The 18,679-nt window shown below is 43.5% G+C and overlaps 1 protein-coding gene across 1 annotated transcript in view; it reads left to right on the plus strand.

Annotated features, from left to right (window-relative positions):
- The window catches only part of GCN1 (GCN1 activator of EIF2AK4), a 69,931-nt gene that overhangs the window by 20,401 nt on the left and 30,851 nt on the right, over positions 1 to 18,679 (plus strand). The window contains exons 22-32 of the mRNA XM_032777850.2: positions 83 to 176; positions 3,160 to 3,273; positions 3,539 to 3,737; positions 4,615 to 4,770; positions 8,243 to 8,421; positions 9,951 to 10,031; positions 10,580 to 10,723; positions 13,381 to 13,508; positions 13,693 to 13,882; positions 14,187 to 14,257; positions 15,938 to 16,103. Of these exons, the coding sequence (XP_032633741.1) occupies positions 83 to 176; positions 3,160 to 3,273; positions 3,539 to 3,737; positions 4,615 to 4,770; positions 8,243 to 8,421; positions 9,951 to 10,031; positions 10,580 to 10,723; positions 13,381 to 13,508; positions 13,693 to 13,882; positions 14,187 to 14,257; positions 15,938 to 16,103 (1,522 nt within the window). The remainder of the gene's footprint in view (positions 1 to 82; positions 177 to 3,159; positions 3,274 to 3,538; positions 3,738 to 4,614; positions 4,771 to 8,242; positions 8,422 to 9,950; positions 10,032 to 10,579; positions 10,724 to 13,380; positions 13,509 to 13,692; positions 13,883 to 14,186; positions 14,258 to 15,937; positions 16,104 to 18,679) is intronic.

An 18,679-nucleotide genomic window follows, 5' to 3' on the forward strand; every position in this document is an offset into this window, starting at 1 on the left:
ATGATGGATGTTCCTGGATTTTTAGCAGGAACCTTCTCAGTCTGCTTCATTGTGCTGATTCCTCTAAATACCTTTTTCTCAGTGCACAGCAAGACAGCATGAAAAAGGCCAACATGAAGAGGGAGAATAAGGCTTATTCCTTCAAGGAGCAGATCATCGAGTTGGAGCTGAAGGAGGTGAGGCGATAGTAGCAGGACAACCCAATGCTGAAGGTTTTATTGAACAGCCTAGCTCACAGAATGTCAGGGTTGGAAGGGATATCAGAAGGTCATCTAGTCCAACCTCCTGCTCAAAGCAAGACCAATCCCCAGGCAGTTTTTTGCCCCAGATCCCTAAATGGCCCCCTCAGGGACTGAACTCACAACCCTGGGTTTAGTAGGCCAATGGTCAAACCACTGAGCTATTCCTTCCCCATCTGTTTCATTGCAGGGTGCTGTTTGTGTGTGTGTGTTGGTAGAAATGTACATTTTTGGTGTCCAAATACCAACTGATGCTGCGCAGTTTTAGTGATGTGAACACGATTACATTGCAACCAGTACATAGTGCATGTGCAAGGGTCTCTTCTATCCTCATCTCTTTATTTCATGCATCTTGGATAACAGTCTGTTAATAGGTTCTCAGTAGGCATTAACAGGAGCTTGCATTTTGGTAACAGCTAGCAGATCCATTCAGTATGTACAGACTGTGCTTCATGGGGTAAAGAACAGAGTAGAAGGAATTATGTCAGACTAATCAAAGGGCTCTTTTTGGACAGGTTGCCATATGTTTGATCAATGACCTGCCCAACCCTCATAGGAACAGGATGAGTATCAGTTCTGTCTACATGTGATACTAATGTCTGGGAGAATGCCTCCCATCACAGAGCCTTACAAACCAGACTGATGTACACGGTACATATAAGGATCACTTTATGGATTGAAATGTGTCAGCTTTAATAGCATCCAGCAATAATCAACTGTATAGGACAGGAAGTGAAGAATAATTCTGTATCCAGTTAAAACTTTAGGAGGAATTAGGGTAGGCAAAAATATATTGACCTAAGTTTGAATCTGTCCAGTATACCATGGTTAATATCTCCTGTCCTTATGAACATACCCTGGTATCTTTCAGGATTTCTCATTTAAAAAACAGGAACACAAGCTCTCTAACTCTGTGCCATGACAGTAGTTCAGTATGAACTAGGAGAGGCAACATAGTCCAGTGGATAGGATGCTAGTCTGGGACTCAGGAAACCTAGGTTCTATTCTCAGCCTTGCCACTGACTTTTCATATAATCCTGGGCAACTCATTTCACCCCTCTATGCCTCTGTTTTACCTTCGATCCTTTGTTCAGATTGTAAACTGTTCACTGTGTGTGTGTGTGTACACAGACATACAGCATCTAACACAATGGTGCCTGATGTCAGCTGGAGCCTCTAGGTGGTGACATGCATCCGACGAAGTGGGTATTCACCCACGAAAGCTCCTTCTCCAATACGTCTGTTAGTCTATAAGGAGCCACAGGAATCTTTGCTGCTTTTACGGATCCAGACTAACACGGCTACCCCTCTGATACTCTAGGTAGTACTGTAATACAATTAGGGAGGGAAGGTGCTGCCTACTGGATCACCAGTATCTGAATGGCAAGGACACAGCCAATGCATTTTTGCAGAATCCAGAAGTAAATGAGTAGTTTTGCTGTTAAACAGGGTGTGGCAGGGCACCTCGTTTGTGCCGCCAGACTTATCACTTCCCCCTCTGGTGATGGTGGGCCTGAGGTATATCAACCCCACTCTGGGAAGCGTTTGCCTTCGCGCTTCTGTGTTCCTTTGGCCGTATTTTCAGGGTAGACCTCAAGGTTGGCCTAAAGGGTAATTCCTCTCTAAACCAAAAGGAAACAGTCTCGCAAACTCAAAAAAACCCAAAGGGGGATACCTTTCCCTACCTCTTCACTGGGGCAGAGTGTTGTCCTGTTGTTTGCCTCAAGGTGTCAGTTCTTCCCCTAGCAGACACACAGGTTTGGCTGTTTCCCCTAGGGGAAGGAGCACAGCCTCTCACCCTGGAGAAGTTAATTTCCTTGCTGCCACTAGCCTGGCAGCCTCTTCTCTCTCTCTCTTCCCTTTTCTCTCACCAGAGGAGGAGTTTTTTAAAAGGTCTCAGGCAGCCCTTATTTGGATACAGGTGTCCCTAAAAGACCCAAGGTAACCCCTTCTCAGCTTGTAGGAAAAAGGTCCTTTAACATTCTAGGGTTATCATAGCCTTCCAGAGCCCTCTTACAGCCATCTGGCCTTACTGTGACAACGGGTAGCGCTGAGCTCAGGGCTGAGGTGGGGAGAGGACATCTCCAGCAAAGATCAGTGTAGAACCAGTCCAAATGCAACCTAATACCAGAGCTCAGTAATATAAAACAACGCCGTTGGGACTAAATGTGATAAGCTGACATCGTAGCAAGCAATTTAACACTTCTTATGTTTGTATAAGAGAATAATTCCCATTATTGTATGGGACAAGTGGTAAATCCTTTTTAAATTGGGTAGCCATATTCAAGTGTGAAAGCATAATTTGCTGGAAAAAATCCCCCAGATTTAGTTGGAGGCCTCTAATTTCCTGATATAGTCAGTGGAAATACTGCATACAACTATTGCCACTGAAAGTGCGGTTCATTGAATAATTCCTTGCTGAACGAAAGCTGGGGGCAAAACTGGTGCCTTGCTGCTGATGGGATACTCTGCTGTGTTGTGAATTCATTGAGCTTTGTTCTGCGTTTTAGGGCTTATCTAGTATTGAAATGCTGCAGCCAGCGGGAAGTGTTTTCCCATCGGTGTAGGTAATCTACCTCCCCGAGAGTCGGTCACTAGGTCAGTGGAAGAATTCTTCTGCTAATCTAGCGTTGTCTACTGGGGTTTTAGGACAGTTTAATTATGTTAGGATTAGGGATGTGGAGCTTTCACACCCTTGAATGAGGAAGCTGAATTGATCTAATTTTCAAGTGTAGACCAGCCCTTAGAGTAGGAGTTGTATGTCTTTGGAGCAGTGTTTTGATGTTGCCTTATGAGTAGCTAATTTTGAGCTGATTTGCATTTTCTCTTTGTCTCCACCTCCTTCCCTCCCACTCCACAGCCTGTGTGGAGAGGATAGTGGTGATAGTCCCCAAATAATGTCAATAACTCTCTCCTACAGGAAATAAAGAAGAAGAAAGGAATAAAGGAGGAGGTGCAGCTGACTACTAAACAGAAGGAGTTGGTGCATGCACAGCTGGAGAAGGAGTCTCAGATCAGAAAGCAGCTGAAGGAGGCAAGTTACTGAATTTGCCTGAAATTGGACCTTTGCTAGCTCTAGGGTGGGGACAGGGGATGGTATTCTGATACTTTTGACTCAACACGCATTTGTCACCTCTGCAAACTGACATGAACAAATCATTTAAATTAAAAGTTAATGAAAATGTAAGAACAATCGACAATAATCCGTTTGCACTTTTTCATCAGAAACAAAAGATTAAACCTGTTTCTTGATTTGTAGATAGTCTTTGGAGTAACCATTGCAATGATTTCTCTTGCAGCTTGATGGCAAACTGGAAGCAGCTCTAGGACTCCTGGATGCTGTTGTAAAGAGAAACCCTCTTGGTTTAACCCAGTACATCCCGGTTCTCATAGGCTCCTTCTTGCCACTGTTAAAATCCCCATTGGCTGCTCCCAGAATTAAAACGGCTTTCCTTTCCTTAGCTTCCTGTGTCATGCCTCCTCGACTGAAGACTTTTGGTTAGTGTCTGCAATTTGTTGTGTGTTGTATAAAGATTTCCTGTTCAGGGAGTGCTTCTGTTACATGAGATTGTAAATGTTTCTTCTGGAACTTTAAAGTGAATATAGAGTGTGTGAAACATGTTAGCTAGATGGCTCTAAACACTGCTTTGTTTTAGCGATAGAATAGATGTGTCTCAGTCTGTCCTGGAATGGGCATATCTGCACCAGGGTAGTTATTTGTCCGCACGCATTCATCGTTCAGTCCTTGGCTACCTTGTTGAGCTTGCCAAGCAGGGTACCAACTAATGTCAAACTTGATGTTTGTTAATTGGATGTGGAAATGGTCAGTAATTAGCAACTCATAGCAGGCCATCAGGAGGCGATAACAACTGACCTGTGGCCCTTATGTGGAGAACTCTGAGAGAAGCTTTGAATGCACAAGGCTTCTTTTCTTGAATTTCCTGATGGCTCTTGCAGCTCATTTCTGAGCAGAGAATTAAACTAAATCTTCTTGCCTTAACCTGAAATCTGATTGAAATGGACATAGATGAAAACATCTCTCATAAGCTGGAGAGCTTATATTCTGTTCCCTCTACTCTCGTCCAGCTGGTGTGAGAGCCCTTAGGTCTGTGGGTAGCAATTCCTTCTCTCTAGAAGATTGGTAACAGGGGTGCTGGAACTAGGGACGCTAGGAGTGTGGCAGCGCCCCCTGGCTGGAAGTGGTTTCCATCAAATACAGGGCTTACAACTTTGTTCAATGGCTTTCAGCACCCCCACTATAAAAATTACTCCAACGCCACTGGTTGATAATGTTTGGGGATTTATGTTTTTACCTCTGGGAATGACTTTTATTGTTTGTATTTAGTCCACTCAAAGACTGTTTTTTTATATTTAGGTACTTTAGTGAGTCATGTGACGTTACGCCTGATGAAACCAGCGTGTGAATTAGATGAATCTTGGTGCCAGGAAGAGTTGTCTACTGCCATTAACAGAGTTGTTGGCTTGTTGCATGCACACACCATCCCCAGCAGGACTGGCAAGGGAGAGCCAGGTGAGAGATGCTAAGGGGTTTTCCAGATGTATTTTTTTAGATATTTATACAGCTTCTTGTGAGCTAAAACTTCACGTTTATTTTCCCCAGATTAGATTGAAAAGCTCCTCTACTTACCAAAACGCCCAGTCTTACTCTCTAAGATTTTTCTGGTTGCAGTAATAGCCGTAACACATGTTGTCACAGGTACAATAAGTGCATATATAAAATTGCTATCAATTATTTCTTTGTGTTTTTTAAAGAAGAGAAACTAAAACCAAAAATCCATGATACAAACAAATAATGCTACCCCAGAGTTCATACTAAGGCCCACATCCTGCAGAGGAGTCTGTAACCATGGTTCATAAATGTGTGCAAACACAGAATAATTCTTAGTATTCAGCACTGCTTAACAGAAGTGTTGACTAAGCGAGGCAATTATTAGACTAAATAATAAGAGGGAAAAAAAATGAGTGTTCATGATATCAAGGGCCTGAGTTCCCCCAGCTTGCTTGCCGTGTGAACTGTAGCTCATCCTGGCTTCTAGGTTGTTCATCATCTAGCTTAACCTTTCTATTCCTGTCCCATTATGACCACTGTAATACCTTGAGATACAACCTTACAGTTCTTTAGAGGAAATCTAGGATACGGCTTTATTAATATTTTTAAAAACCTTGTACCCCAGTGCAATAGTCCTCCACCCACCACGGTCAGCTTTTCTGTGGTTGCAGTACACTTATTCTTTACAGTTTAGTAAGCAGTTGACCATGATGCTTTCCATTTCAATACATTCTTTAACATCTCAGTGATATGACGGCTCTGCAATATATCATCTCTTTCAACTCTACTGTCTCATTAATATTTCATCCATTTTAAAGCTTCTTTCCTGAAAGCGGCCGTTGCTGGATACAACCACGATATGCATTTTTCCTCCCACTCAGCAGTTATTTGAACGAATGTCTGAGGACTTGTTCATTAGTAGATTGTTGTGCAAATCCTGTTGCATTGATAATTGCTTTCCCAGCTTTTCTGTTTGAAAATTGGATTTAATTCCTTTTTCCATTAGATTGAAGACTTTTAAATGCTGCAGTGCTTAATGTCTCTTAATATCTAAAATATTTTTGATTTTGTAAATTAAGATTAATTCCTTAGTTTACTGTGAAATTACCCCTTCAAAATTTGATGTAATCATCTGTTTCTGAAGCATCTGGGCATATTTTTACATACTTAAATACAGTAATTGTTGTTTGCAATGAATGCAAAATAGCTTTCCTCCCTGATAAAGCCTCTTCCTTCTAACTGTAAAGAAATCAAGAAGCTCCCTTTAAACCCACAGTCAAGCCAGTGCTTGACCCATGATGAGATATGCCCAAAAGTTACCGTATTTTGGCTCTGGAGGGTTGCTAGAGGGAGCAAATTCCACAGCTGTGGCTCTGTCATCCATGCTCCTTTTGTAGTACTGTTAAATAATTAGCAGCTTCGCAAGGAAAAAGGGTCATTAATAATTCTTCCTTGAAATGCTCTGACAGCTTGTGTGTCCTGCATGAGAGAAACTGGCTATAACACTGCAGTGCTGTATCTGCAGAGCTCTTCATTCTTCCATTTGAAATTAAAATCTGCATTCACTGATAGAGCAGGCAGAAGGCAAACGTTTCTTCTGGGTATTCACACTCTCTAACCGCTATCTATGTCAGGGTTCCCTCCCCGCTCTGAACTCTGGGATACAGATGTGGAGACCCGCATGAAACACCCCCTAAGCTTATTTCTACCAGCTTAAGTTAAAAACTTCCCCAAGGCACAAATCCTTCTTTGTCCTTGGATGAGTGTTGCTGCCACCACCGAGTTAGACAAAGATTCAGGAAAAGGACCATTTGGAGTTCCTGGTTTCCCCAAAATATTCCCCCAAGTCCCTTCACCCCCTTTCCTGGGGAGGCTTGAGAATAATCTACCAACCAGATAGGTAAACAAGGTGAGCACAGACCAGACATTTGGGTTTTTAGGACACTAAAAAACAGTCAGATTATTAAAAAACAGAACCTTATTATAAAGGGAAAAAAAAAAAGAAGCACCTCTGTAAAATCAGGGTGGAAGGTAATTTTACAGGATAATAAGACTTAAAACACTGAGGATTTCCCCCTAGGCAAAACTTCAAAGTTACAAAAAAACAGGGATAAACCTCCCTCTTAGTACTGGGAAAATGCACAAGCTAAAACAAAAGATACTCTAACGCATTTCCTTGCTATTACTTACTATTTCTGTACTCTTCTATGTATCATTCAATAGGAGCTCGATTACTTGCTTGATCTCTCTCTTTGTCTCCGGAGAGAGCAACTACAGCCCAGACAAAAACCTTCCCCTACAGATTTGAAAGTATCTTCTCCTCTTATTGGTCCTTTTGTTCAGGTGCCAATCAGGTTATCTGAGCTTCTTAACCCTTTACAAGTAAAGAAGGGATTTTATGCTACCCTTAGCTGTATGTTTGACAATCTATTTTTAGAAATATTTGGAAAAGGTCTGTAACTATGGTCCTATGGGAGGATTCTTATGAATGCTGGTCCATACCTAACCAGTGACTATATTCATGCTGTACCCTGCAGTAAATAACACCTGACAGTATAGTCTGAAACTGAGGATTAGGGTTATTTATTTTGCTAGCCTTTCTAATGCTTTATTTTTTAATACCTCATTGTTTTGGACTGGCTGGGAAGAGTGTGTGTTTCACGCTGTTCTAAAGCTGATTCACTATGAGAGAAAAAGACCCAGCTGCCAAACAACTGGAGTTCAAAATGCTTTATTTGTTGTTGAGCCTCAAACCAGAGTTAAAGGAGTTTTATCCCCTGGAATCCATGTGACGGCTTTGAGGGGATGGTCTGGCTAGGATGCTGGGTACTGTGTAAAAGCAGTATAGCTATTGATGCTGAGCTCAGTATCTCATCTGTTTTTCCACTTTTTGCCTCTGAATTTCAGTGATTCCTCTTCCTCTTTGTGCTTTTTCTGCACAGTCCTAAGTGTCTGACATCATTTGAGCTCCTAACGTCACTTAATTAAAAGCCCAGCACACTAATATAAAATGAACCGGCACTGAGAGCAGACGTCTCAGACTGGCCCAATACTGGGGCCTGAATGCCACTGCTGTTGAAGTGAAACCACAGTGTGACAGTGGTTAGGCAGGTGGTGAGCTGTGATCGCTGCTTTAGAATAGCTCAGAATTGTGCACACCTTGCTATGCTGCTTACCGTGTCGCCCAAGTCCACTTGTTACATCTTGTCTCTTTTAGACTGTAAGCTCTTTGGAGCTTTTATTGTGTGTGTTTGTACAGTGCCTAGCACAATGGGGCCCCACCCGGTTGTGGCCCTTAGGCGATACCACAATATAAAAGTTAAAGAATAATAAATTAATCTTTTACATATCTACGGAGTAAATGACGACCCAAGAGACTCCACAGTGTTCACAGGATTTCTTCTTTCTCTCTCTCTCTCTCTCCCCATTGCAGGCACGGCATCATTGTCAGCCCCAGCATTTTCCTTAGTCTTTCCTCTCTTAAAGACAGTGCTGATTGAGACGCCCAATGATAGTGAAGAGAAAGAGGCACTCATGGTCAAGATCCTGCAGATTCTTACAGTCCATGCACAGCTGAGATCAGCAAGTGGCCAAACGTCACTGGTGGATGAGGTCAGTGTTCATCCATTCCCAGGCCTAGGAAATAGAGGAATGTGAAGAGATCACCGTGAAGATAATGGCATTAAAGATTAGAGAGTTGACAAGGAGTGGTTAATGGGAGCACTGATAACTTCAACGAGAAACCTTGGATGAAGAGTTCTGTGCAGCTACTAAGTTGTTCCTTCAGCAGAGCTTGTTGTTTATTGTATGTGAAAATATCAGTGATTGTATACAGTTGTTGTGTCAGTCCCAGGATATTAGAGGGACAAGGTGGATGAGGTAATATCTTTTATTGGACCAACTTCTGTGGGTGAGAGAGACAAGCTTTTGTTTCTCAGGCCTGGGAAAAGTATTCAGAAAGTCACATCTAAATACAAGATAGTTTAATTTAAGTAGTTAGCACAGGGGTAGGCACAGGGTTGCTGAAGGCGGCACGCGACTTGATTTTCAGTGGCACTCACACTGCCCGGGTCCTGGCCACCAGTCCGGGGGGCTCTGCATTTTAATTTAATTTTAAATGAAGCTTCTTAAACATTTTAAAAATCTTATTTACTTTACATACAACAATAGTTTAGTTATATATTATAGACTTATAGAAAGAGACCCTCTAAAAATGTTAAAATGTATTACTGACACGCGAAACCTTAAATTAGAACGAATAAATGAAGACTCAGCACACCACTTCTGAAAAGTTCCCGATCGCTGAGTTAGCACATATCTATCAGTATTTAGCTGTGATACTCTGAGTGCATTTTCCAGATCTGAAGAAGAGCTCTGTGTAGCTCGAAAGCTGCTCTCTCCTGCCCTCCCTCCCTTCCTCCTCTCCCCCCCGCCCCCAACAGATGGTGGTCCTGTAAAAGATACTCCCTTGCCCACCTGGTGTCTTGAGTATTGGTGAAACAGTTTCCCTAGCTCCCTGCTGCTGATTTGCTCTGTATCCCCTGTTCTTAGACAGTCAGTCTGAGACTTGTCGCTTTGACAGAATTCACAAGCTGGCAAGTTGATGAGGGTTTATAGGGAGTATCTGTTTCTTTTTCACAGCTTCTTAGGCTTTATGTGATAGACTTCAGCACAAATTTGGTGCTACACAAATAATCTGATTTCTCCTTGTTCATATACTTTTCTCATGGTTAACCATCACTACTTGCAAATAGCTTAGTCACATTACTTTCCCATCAGAAGCCCCTCAGTGTCTCTGTCGAAGATATTTTGAAGGTGCCTATCCTCTTGGTACTGAATTGCCTAGCTAAGGTCACTATCCCAGCATCTGCCAGCTAGCTGTTTTGTGTATGGATTAGTTTGAAATAATCCCTAGGAGTGTTAAATTCTGCAATGGATAAAGCAAATCCTACTGTGTGTCAGATGTAATGATTCAAGGTCTTTTTCTCACTGGTGTAGGAATAGTGCAGCTGGCATTGGAGTGGGTTTCCTTCCTGCCCAGCTAACTTGCTAGCACTGGATTTTCTCTGTCTGTTAGCTTTTGGGGTTACATTTGAACAAATTAGAGTGGCAAGATGTTATTTTTTTCTCCCCCTTCCTAGAATGGCCCTGAGTTACTGCCTCGCACAGATATGCTGCTGTTGCTGACCAGGGTGATTGGAACAGGTTCTCCACGGTTACAGGTGAGCTGTCCACTTGGTCTAGCAGTATAGACCCAGCCTAAGCTGCATCAGCAGCTGAACCTAAGAAATATATCCATCAGTTCTAAATCTCTGAGGCTGGTTGTTCACATATGTTCATGTACCACCAGTTGTTTTATATGGTGCCAGTATCTGAGGATAACAAGCCTTTGTTCTTCCTCTGTTGGACCAACTAGTTCTTCCCCATTTCCCCTTGAGTTTGTCCCTTTTTATTTCCTCTCTAAGGCCTTGTGTGGTGGTCCTTGTCCCTCCAGCAAAGAAGTGTAGAAGTGGCTCCCTTCAGAGTCCAGCTACACTGCTCATTCTGTATTGACCAGGATGCTGATGGGAAGGAGAGGCAGAAAGGCCTTTCCCAGCTAGAAAACAAATCACCAAGTCTCTTCCTGTCTGCTTGTTGCACTGCCACTGGACTGGCTGTTAGATTTTCTCCTTTGTTGCAGTGTAGTCATATCTACCTATATTTGATTTATAAGTGCAATGGAACAGAAGGCTAGCAATATGATCTCTAATGCTTTGTAATGGTATTTCAGGTTCTGGCTTCCAGTACACTCACAGCTCTGTGTGCCAGCAGCAGTGGAGAGGTTGGCTGTGCCTATGCAGAACAGGAGGAGATTGATGTGTTACTCCAGGCCCTGCAGTCTCCATGCATGAATGTTCGAGATGCAGCTCTCAGGGTAGGTGTGAAACATTTGTTCTGACTTCCCACTTAAACTCGGGGCTCTCTAAGTCCTTTGTGCAGGCTACAATCTCCTGACTGGGATAGTTTCCCATCATTTGGTAAGCAGGTCTCTGGGCTAAGCTCTGTAGGAGAAGACAGCGACTACTACATGTTCCAACTGTGGACAGTCACAATGTTCTTAACTGCATTAAAGGATCTGCACTGGGTTTGTGGTTCAAATAGCAGTTTTGGCATATCTCTGTCTCCTTCCCCATACAGCTGTGTAACACTTTAACATTCTGATTGCCCTTAATTATAGGAGGAGCTGGTAGCTCTGCCTATAGTAAAGGTTGCCTGATGCTTCACATTGCAAGACTTTATTTCTGGTTGCTTATAACTTTGCCAAACTTTGAAATCTCCCTTGTCTGCCTGAGGCTGAATGTTTTCAGAAAGTTTCAGCAAAAATGGGTCAGACGTTTCTGAGAATGGGATAAGGGGACAAGAAGTTGTTTTGTCCAAGTTAAAAATTCTTACTACAGACTTGCTGAGAAGCTCAAGCACCTCCATGCTTTGGAGCAGGGACTCGAAATTTGACAGGAGGGGGGTCCCTCTAGTGTCAGGGATGTCTCTTATTTTAAATGGGAACAGTAAGAAACAACAAAACCTGTCCAAATTTTGGCCAAGTTTTAAGCCTTGAAAAAAACTGTTTGCACATGCTCAATAGAAACTAGTTAGCATTTTGGCAGCTAGTTTTCTGAAGAGTCTGTTTGCACGGGGCATGCTGCATCTCTGGGCTGCAGGAGCTGAGCAGGCCTTTCCCTGCAATTGCTGCTCATCGCTGTGGCACCAGACACAGGAACTCAGAGCAGAGAGACTTTTGTGCTCTCAGTGTTCTCTCTGCTGGCATCTGGGCAGCATGGAGGAGGCTTCCTGACTCAAATGCGGAAAGGACAAGAGCTGGACTGGGTGTGGGGTGCAAAGGGTACAGAGGGAGTAGATTGGGGCAAAGAGCATGAGGAGTGGGCAGAGGATTGGGTCTGGGAACTGGTGCAAAGAATGGGTGGATACTGGGATTGGTCAGTCAAGGAGTCAGGCTCTGGGAGAAGAGATGGCTGAGATTAGACGACAGTGGGAAATTTGGAATGAGGAGCCAGGATTGGGGGAAGACTGGGATTTGGAGGGAAAAGGAGACTTGGACTGGGATGAGGGAGGGGGAGAAAGAGTCAGGGTCAGTCTTGAGGATGAAAAGGGCAAAACGGTCTGTAGTCACTAGAGCAGGGGTTCTGAAACTTCGTTGCACTGCGATCCCTTTCTGACAACAAAAATTTCTGCATGACTCCAGGAGGGAGGACTGAAGCTTGAGAGCTGCTGTCCCGGGCTGGGCGGCCAAAGCCGAAGTCCAAAGGCTTCAGCTTCAGGCTGGGGGCCTGTAACCTGAGACCCACCACCCAGGGCTGAAGCCCTCGGGTCCCAGCAAGTCTAATGCCAGCCCTGGCAACCCCATTAAAATGGGGTCACGACCCACTTTGGGGTCCCGACCGTCATTTGAGAACTGCTGCACTAGAGAAAACTCCTCTCCAGAACTTGAAATGTATCTCAGTATTCCTGAGTTTTTGATATTTCTTTGTTGTCAGCAAGTATCAATGTCTCTGGTTGCATACACAATCTTAATTCTGACACTTCTGAACTTTGGAGTGCTTGACTTTGCAATCCTAACATTGTTTTAATGAAGCTTTTTGGTGTAGTTTATGTTATGCTGGTGTTTCGTTATCCAGCTCGAGAAGCACAAGTGTTCTGAAGGAAGAAACAGTCGAGTTGCCTTGGTGCTTTAATTCTCCTTGAATCCTGACATGGACTTACTTTGAAGAATAAATTTCCTCCTAGCATAGTATAGAGTTGTTCCCAACCCTGGGGTCCTGTCCAGGGCTAGATGCCTACTAGATCTCTTCCTTCTTGGTGCTCTATTGTGGAAAAGCAAGTTCAGGCAAGCGGCTTCCTCCGAGTGTTCAAAGCATTACTCGGATAATTCTTTCCCCTTTTATGGTATTTCTCACCATGGCAACAATTGCAAATGACTGTATATTGTCCTGTTCAATATAGGTGTGATTTCTGTCTTTTATTGGGCTCCTGGTCTAGGCAATTAGCTGGGCCTGGACTTCTAAGCAGCTGAGCACTATTGCTTGGCTGCTGTACCTAATTACATTGGTTTTATGTTCTTCTATCCCCTCCTCCTTAGTCCTCAGTCACTATTTTACTGGTGATTATTGAGCAACTGGATGGCAATATAGCTTCCCTGTTCAATTACAAAATGTGTTCTTCAGAAAGGTGAATGCAACACTTCTTTTGTGTGAGTGCTGAAATGGTTCTTTAATCAAGTGTTAGTCTCTTTGCATGGCTGTGAGATGGCACACACAGTAAAATTGAAATAGTTTCCCCCCTGCCAGCCCCTTTGCCTATCTATTACCCTGTCTCTGGCACTCATTTTGTGCAATCTGCAGCAGCTTTTGGCAAAACGAAAGAAGTGTCAAGACGTTCTTCAGTAGAAAGTTAATTTAATTAATCCCTAGTTTTTCTTTACATGTAAGATTTCCTATATTATGATTAAGGACATCTCTGCTAAGGATGGCTATAGAGACCAGACATTGGCACTGAATGTCCTGTTGTTTCATTCAGGGACTAATGGAGCTGCAGATGGTGCTACCAACACCTGACAGTGATGAAAAGAATGGATTGAATCTGCTGCGCCGGCTCTGGGTGGTAAAGTTTGATATGGAAGATGAGATTAGAAAACTGGCAGAGAGGTGAGAACTGTCCTCTGTTTAATGGATTGTAACAGTGATACTTTTTTGCCTTCCCGCATGGGTCTTACACAGAGGATTTGTGTAGGTCTTGCCCCCCAAAATGGTGCAACTTTAGATCTATCTGGTTTAGGGGGATCTCTAGTTGTCTGAAGAATGATCAATCACCTCTTTGTGTTACTTTCAGGCTGTGGGAATCTATGGGTCTGGAGTTGCAGCCTGATCTCTGTTCCCTGCTGATCAAAGATATTATCTACTATGAGGAAGCAGTGCGTCAAGCTGGTGCTGAGGCTCTTTCCAAAGCTGTAGAGCAGTATCGAAACCAAGCAGCTGAAGTCATGAGTAAACTTATGGAGATTTACCAGGAGAAGCTCTATGTAAGTAGCTGCTGTTGTGTGGAGTTACAGGCACAAACCACACCTGCTGAGTGTTATGTCCTTTTCTTACTCAATCTGTGCACGTACCACTTTCTTCTGTTGGCACTGTCATATTTTTTGTTGAATGTGGCATTGCAGATGTGAGAGGCATCGTGGCTCTAAATTCTGTAGGCTAAAGAGAGGAAACTAGACCAAGCTGCTAATAAACTTCTGCTATTAGCTTTGTTTTTTTCCCTTGATGCTTTGTGTGTGTGTGTCCTTGGAAATGGATGTTGTTTAAATGTATCCATTTCCCCACTCACAGAGGCCACCTCCAGTTTTGGATGCTCTGGGACGGGTGATATCTGAGTCTCCACCTGACCAGTGGGAAGCAAGGTACTGTCTCTCTTCAAATCCTGCTCTTCACTTCCAGTGCTTCCCAAATGAGATGCTTCAGGATTTTGCTCATGTTATTGTAGGTGAGAGGGAAGTGTATGGTCCAGGGAAGTATTTGAAGAGTAAACTGCATTTGTACCAACTGGTAATTTTGTGGTCTTCCCTATTAAGGGACACTTGTCCCTCTCAGAGCAGATTGTGCAGACCAGTGGTCCCCAACCTTTTTATGACCAGTAACACATTCATGTTTTCAGAACAGTGTGGTGGGCGCCAACAATTTTTCAAGGCTTATTTTGTATTTGTACATTAAATAATACAAAAAAACATATTTAATATTACGTAATATATGAATCCAGAGAAAAGCCGGAGAAAACCCGGGAGGACAGAGAACACCAGTGCCCACAGCCCCAGAGTACTCTGTCCCCAGTAGGCGTGGGGCCCCAGATTCTCTTCTCTGCTGGGGACTAGATGGGCCCCACACCTGCTGGGGACCGAGAACACCAGCGCCCGCAGCCCCAGAGTACTCTGTCCCCGGCAGGTGTGAGGCTGTAGCTTCTCTCCTCTGCTGGGAACTAGGCAGGCCCCGCACCTGCCAGGAACAGAGAACACTGCGCCCACAGCCTGAGTTCTCTGTCCCCGGCAGCTCCCCTGTGGGGCACTAGGCGGGCACACATAAATGCCCCGGTGGGCATCACATTGGGGGCCACTGGTGCAGACCAATACAGCTTTGCATATTCTTCTGGAACATTTCCAGATCCATCAGACCATAGGTGGCATGTGGATTGCTGGCTGGGTGAGGCTAGCCCCCCACTCTGCCCTTTCCAGCTGAGGTCCGGCTGCAGCCCAGAGCCTCCCACCCCTGCCACTGACCCCTGGCTCAGGCTAGTGGCCCCAGCCCCGGAGCGCCAGCCTGAGCTGGGGCCGCTGCACAGAGGAACTGGGAAGATCAGGAAGTAGGAGGGTGCCTGGGGGCAGGACATGGGCAAAGCCACACCTGGCTGTTTGGGAAGGCACAGCCTTCCTCTGCCTGTGGTACCTGCCGCCCATGCATCAAACTGTTGGTTTTCACAAATTTATCCCTGTCAGTCTCATAGGAACAGAATCTTTTCCAGTCAAAATGGCTCGTTTGTGGTTTATGTCAACAGATTCTCTGTTCCATGCTCAATCATTTGTGTCAAGAATAGCAGTGCTAGCCTTAGTGAACTGGACAAATTCCAACTTGGATAATTGCGTTCTGCCTACTTAAATGCTTTCTGTAGTTTTAATTGGACAGCGTATTGGTCACTGCTTCCCTTAAACAAATCTGTTCTTCAGTGCTTATATGCACTGTTATATGGCTACTGCGTGTCAGTGGTAGATGAAGTGATCCTTGTGTTTTGGGTTTGTGTAAAGCACTTGAGGTCCTTCAGATGCAAGTTGCTGTATGAATGCCAGATTATTGTTCCTTTGGGAACTTGCAGCAGAGAGCTGAAAGTGAAATGGTGGTTGCTGCTCTGGGATCATCACTTTGGGAAAATTGGCACAGCTGCTGAACTGTCTGAAATGTTACGGTTCCATGATGTTCTCTCTGTTAACTGTTGGAATTGGAAGCGTGATAGCTGCAAAAAACAAGTGCTTAGGAAAGTCACTGGTCTGAATCATGGAAGCCCAATTCATACATGATAATTTTTTTTAATACAGATGTGGCATAGCCTTGGCCTTGAACAAACTCTCTCAGTACTTGGATAGTTCTCAGGTGAAGCCCCTTTTTCAGTTCTTTGTACCTGATGCCCTTAATGACCGGAATACTGAGGTCCGGAAGTGCATGCTAGATGCAGCTCTTTCTACACTCAATACCCATGGCAAGGTAAGCTCAAATTCTCCTTCCATTAAAGATGGGTGTTGTCAGAGGTGTTCTGTCAGATGCTACCGGTGTGGTGCTCTGCTCTCTCCTTGTTGGTATCACTCGGCTGCGTGCGTGTGTTCTACCCCAGCTCTGCGCAGATAGCTGACACAGCAGACCCGAAGAGAACCCCCAATGACCACAGAGTCTAGTAAGGTACGAAGGCACGTCGGCCAGGTTTATTGCCGTATTGGACACAACGATAGTTCCCCTATTAGTTTACTACTAGTAAAAGGCATACTGCACTAATTGTGCCCACGGTCAATGGGACTCGGCTCAGTTCGAGTGGCGGGACTTTCACTGCCCCCTAGGCCGGACAAAGACAATCGCCCCAGGGATGCATTCTTATACACAGGTACACAAAGTTACACTCACTCCTGACGTATTGAGGTGCAACCCTCTACGTTAGCAAGTACAACCCCTCTATGTAGGTGCCGCCTGTCACCTTGTACATGTTGGTATATCGAACCAAAACAACTCTATCCATCATTTACCCTTTTGGCTGTCATTGGGATGGATAGCCTGTCCTTGTTATCTGTGTGGAATGTGAATGTTCTGATCTCTAATGGTTCAGTACCTTTTAGGTAGCGTATCTTCTTGCAGCTCAGCCCTTTCCTTGCCAGTTTTCTTGTGAGCAGAGCCTGCCCCTGGGCCCACAGATTAACTTTGCTTTATGTTAGCAAAGTCTTGACCATTACTTTAGTTCAGGCCTTAGGCCTCGTACTAGAGCCTCTGATACCAAGGTTCGATATCTTAGGGCCTCCTCTTACTACATTCCCCCACTTTTTGTCTTTTTATGGGGAGGATGTTTACCCATCATCCCGGAAAAGCACTAATGTATGGACTAAAGATACCCAGTGGGCTTAAACGTCTGTCATGTGGTTACCCTTATATTACCCATCCATACCTCATGTCCCATCTGTCTTTTTAGTCTGCACATTCCCTCGGTACGACTGTTAGGCAGATTTTATTATGCAAATTATTTTTAGTCCCTTATGGTGGGCCTGGGAATGTTAGGCCCTGGGACCATGACAGGAGGAATGTAATACTTATGATTGATCCTTAGAGGCACTCCCAAATAATTAATATATATATGAATTATATGGATATTGGGCATATATATTGTAGTGTATATGGGCATATATGTATAGTATGTATGTGTACATATGACACCATCTTATATCCAAGTGTAACCATGTTTTTCCAGGCTGCTGGTGTACTCTGGCCCTTTTACTTTGGTGACACAGATAGAAACACACTCCTATTAGGGCAATTCCAGTGACCACCCCTCTCATTATTAGCAGTAGGCTGAATGTGTTAAAATACTGGGATAGGGATTGTGACAACGTGTCCCACAGTGTATATGAGAAGTAAAACAGAAATTTGGAGTAGTGACACTACCACTGAGGCCTTTATATATAAATATATTGTAATTAGTTACTACACAGTACTGTCCATTCATGCTCTCAGTTACCCTTGCTGCTGGTTGTCACCCTTGGGTCAGCTTTACTGGGCAGGAAACAGAAGTGGGTGGCTTCTCTGTTCTGTTGGTTGATGCAGGTCCAATTGTTCCTTATGGATGGTGGCTCCCAGATAACCTACTGAACAGACAGTAACCAATTTATCAAATATGGCTGTGTCAGGATTTAATATTGGTACCCAGACGCTGAACAAGATTGTTTTGAATAACATGTGCCTCAGTTAGGATGCAGTGTCATTGACCCAGATTATGACTGGTACTAAAAGGGAATTTGTTTACCCAATTTATAGTTACTGTGTAACTTAATTTCTTTACCAATTTGTTTTTTCCCTGCCTTCATGGTGTTGGCTTCCATTTGTTTGTTGATTTTTACCTGTGAGTTGGTTAAACAGTTTAGCAAAGTTACACACATTGTACACATTGTACAGCAATAATACGGCAGTACAGCAATAATATAGTTGTTTTTACACAATAACCAAGTTGAAATTAAGTGACAGTTTTCCCGATCCAGCTAGTGGTTTTTAGCTGATTGTGAACTTAATTGTCCATATATGGTAGGTAGAGGTGTATTTGACCAGTCTCTTATTTATAAAGCGTTTTTCTTTTCTTGATGCTTGGAGGTTTCTTCACTGTTTACTGATATTATCTGGTGTTTTCAGGGTGTAATATTTTCTGGCATCTTTCGTCTGTGGGATGCAACTTAAACAACTTTTGTTAGTTAACAGTAAAGTTTTTTTTGTTTGTTTGTTTTCAGTAACCCAAACTTAATACACAGTTTAACTTTGTTTGTTTACAATGTAATAAGAACAGTGTAATAGGGACCGAGACTTTTATAACACAAGCTGTACTTTTGCAGTTGTTGTCTAGACATTCATTTTCATTTGAGGTGCATTACTAATGTTTCATACTAAATGTAATGCTTAACAGCTAAAATAAATGCTCACAATCTTCCACGAGAAGGTGTATTGCTTTCCCTTGCTGAACACTTTGTTTTTAGTAACATAACTTCAACAAGCTTTTTAGAGTTAGAGTTAATTTGCTTGTGATACCAATTTTACTC

Source organism: Chelonoidis abingdonii, chromosome 22 (assembly GCF_003597395.2).
Source record: "Chelonoidis abingdonii isolate Lonesome George chromosome 22, CheloAbing_2.0, whole genome shotgun sequence".
Lineage (NCBI taxonomy): Eukaryota > Metazoa > Chordata > Testudines > Testudinidae > Chelonoidis > Chelonoidis abingdonii.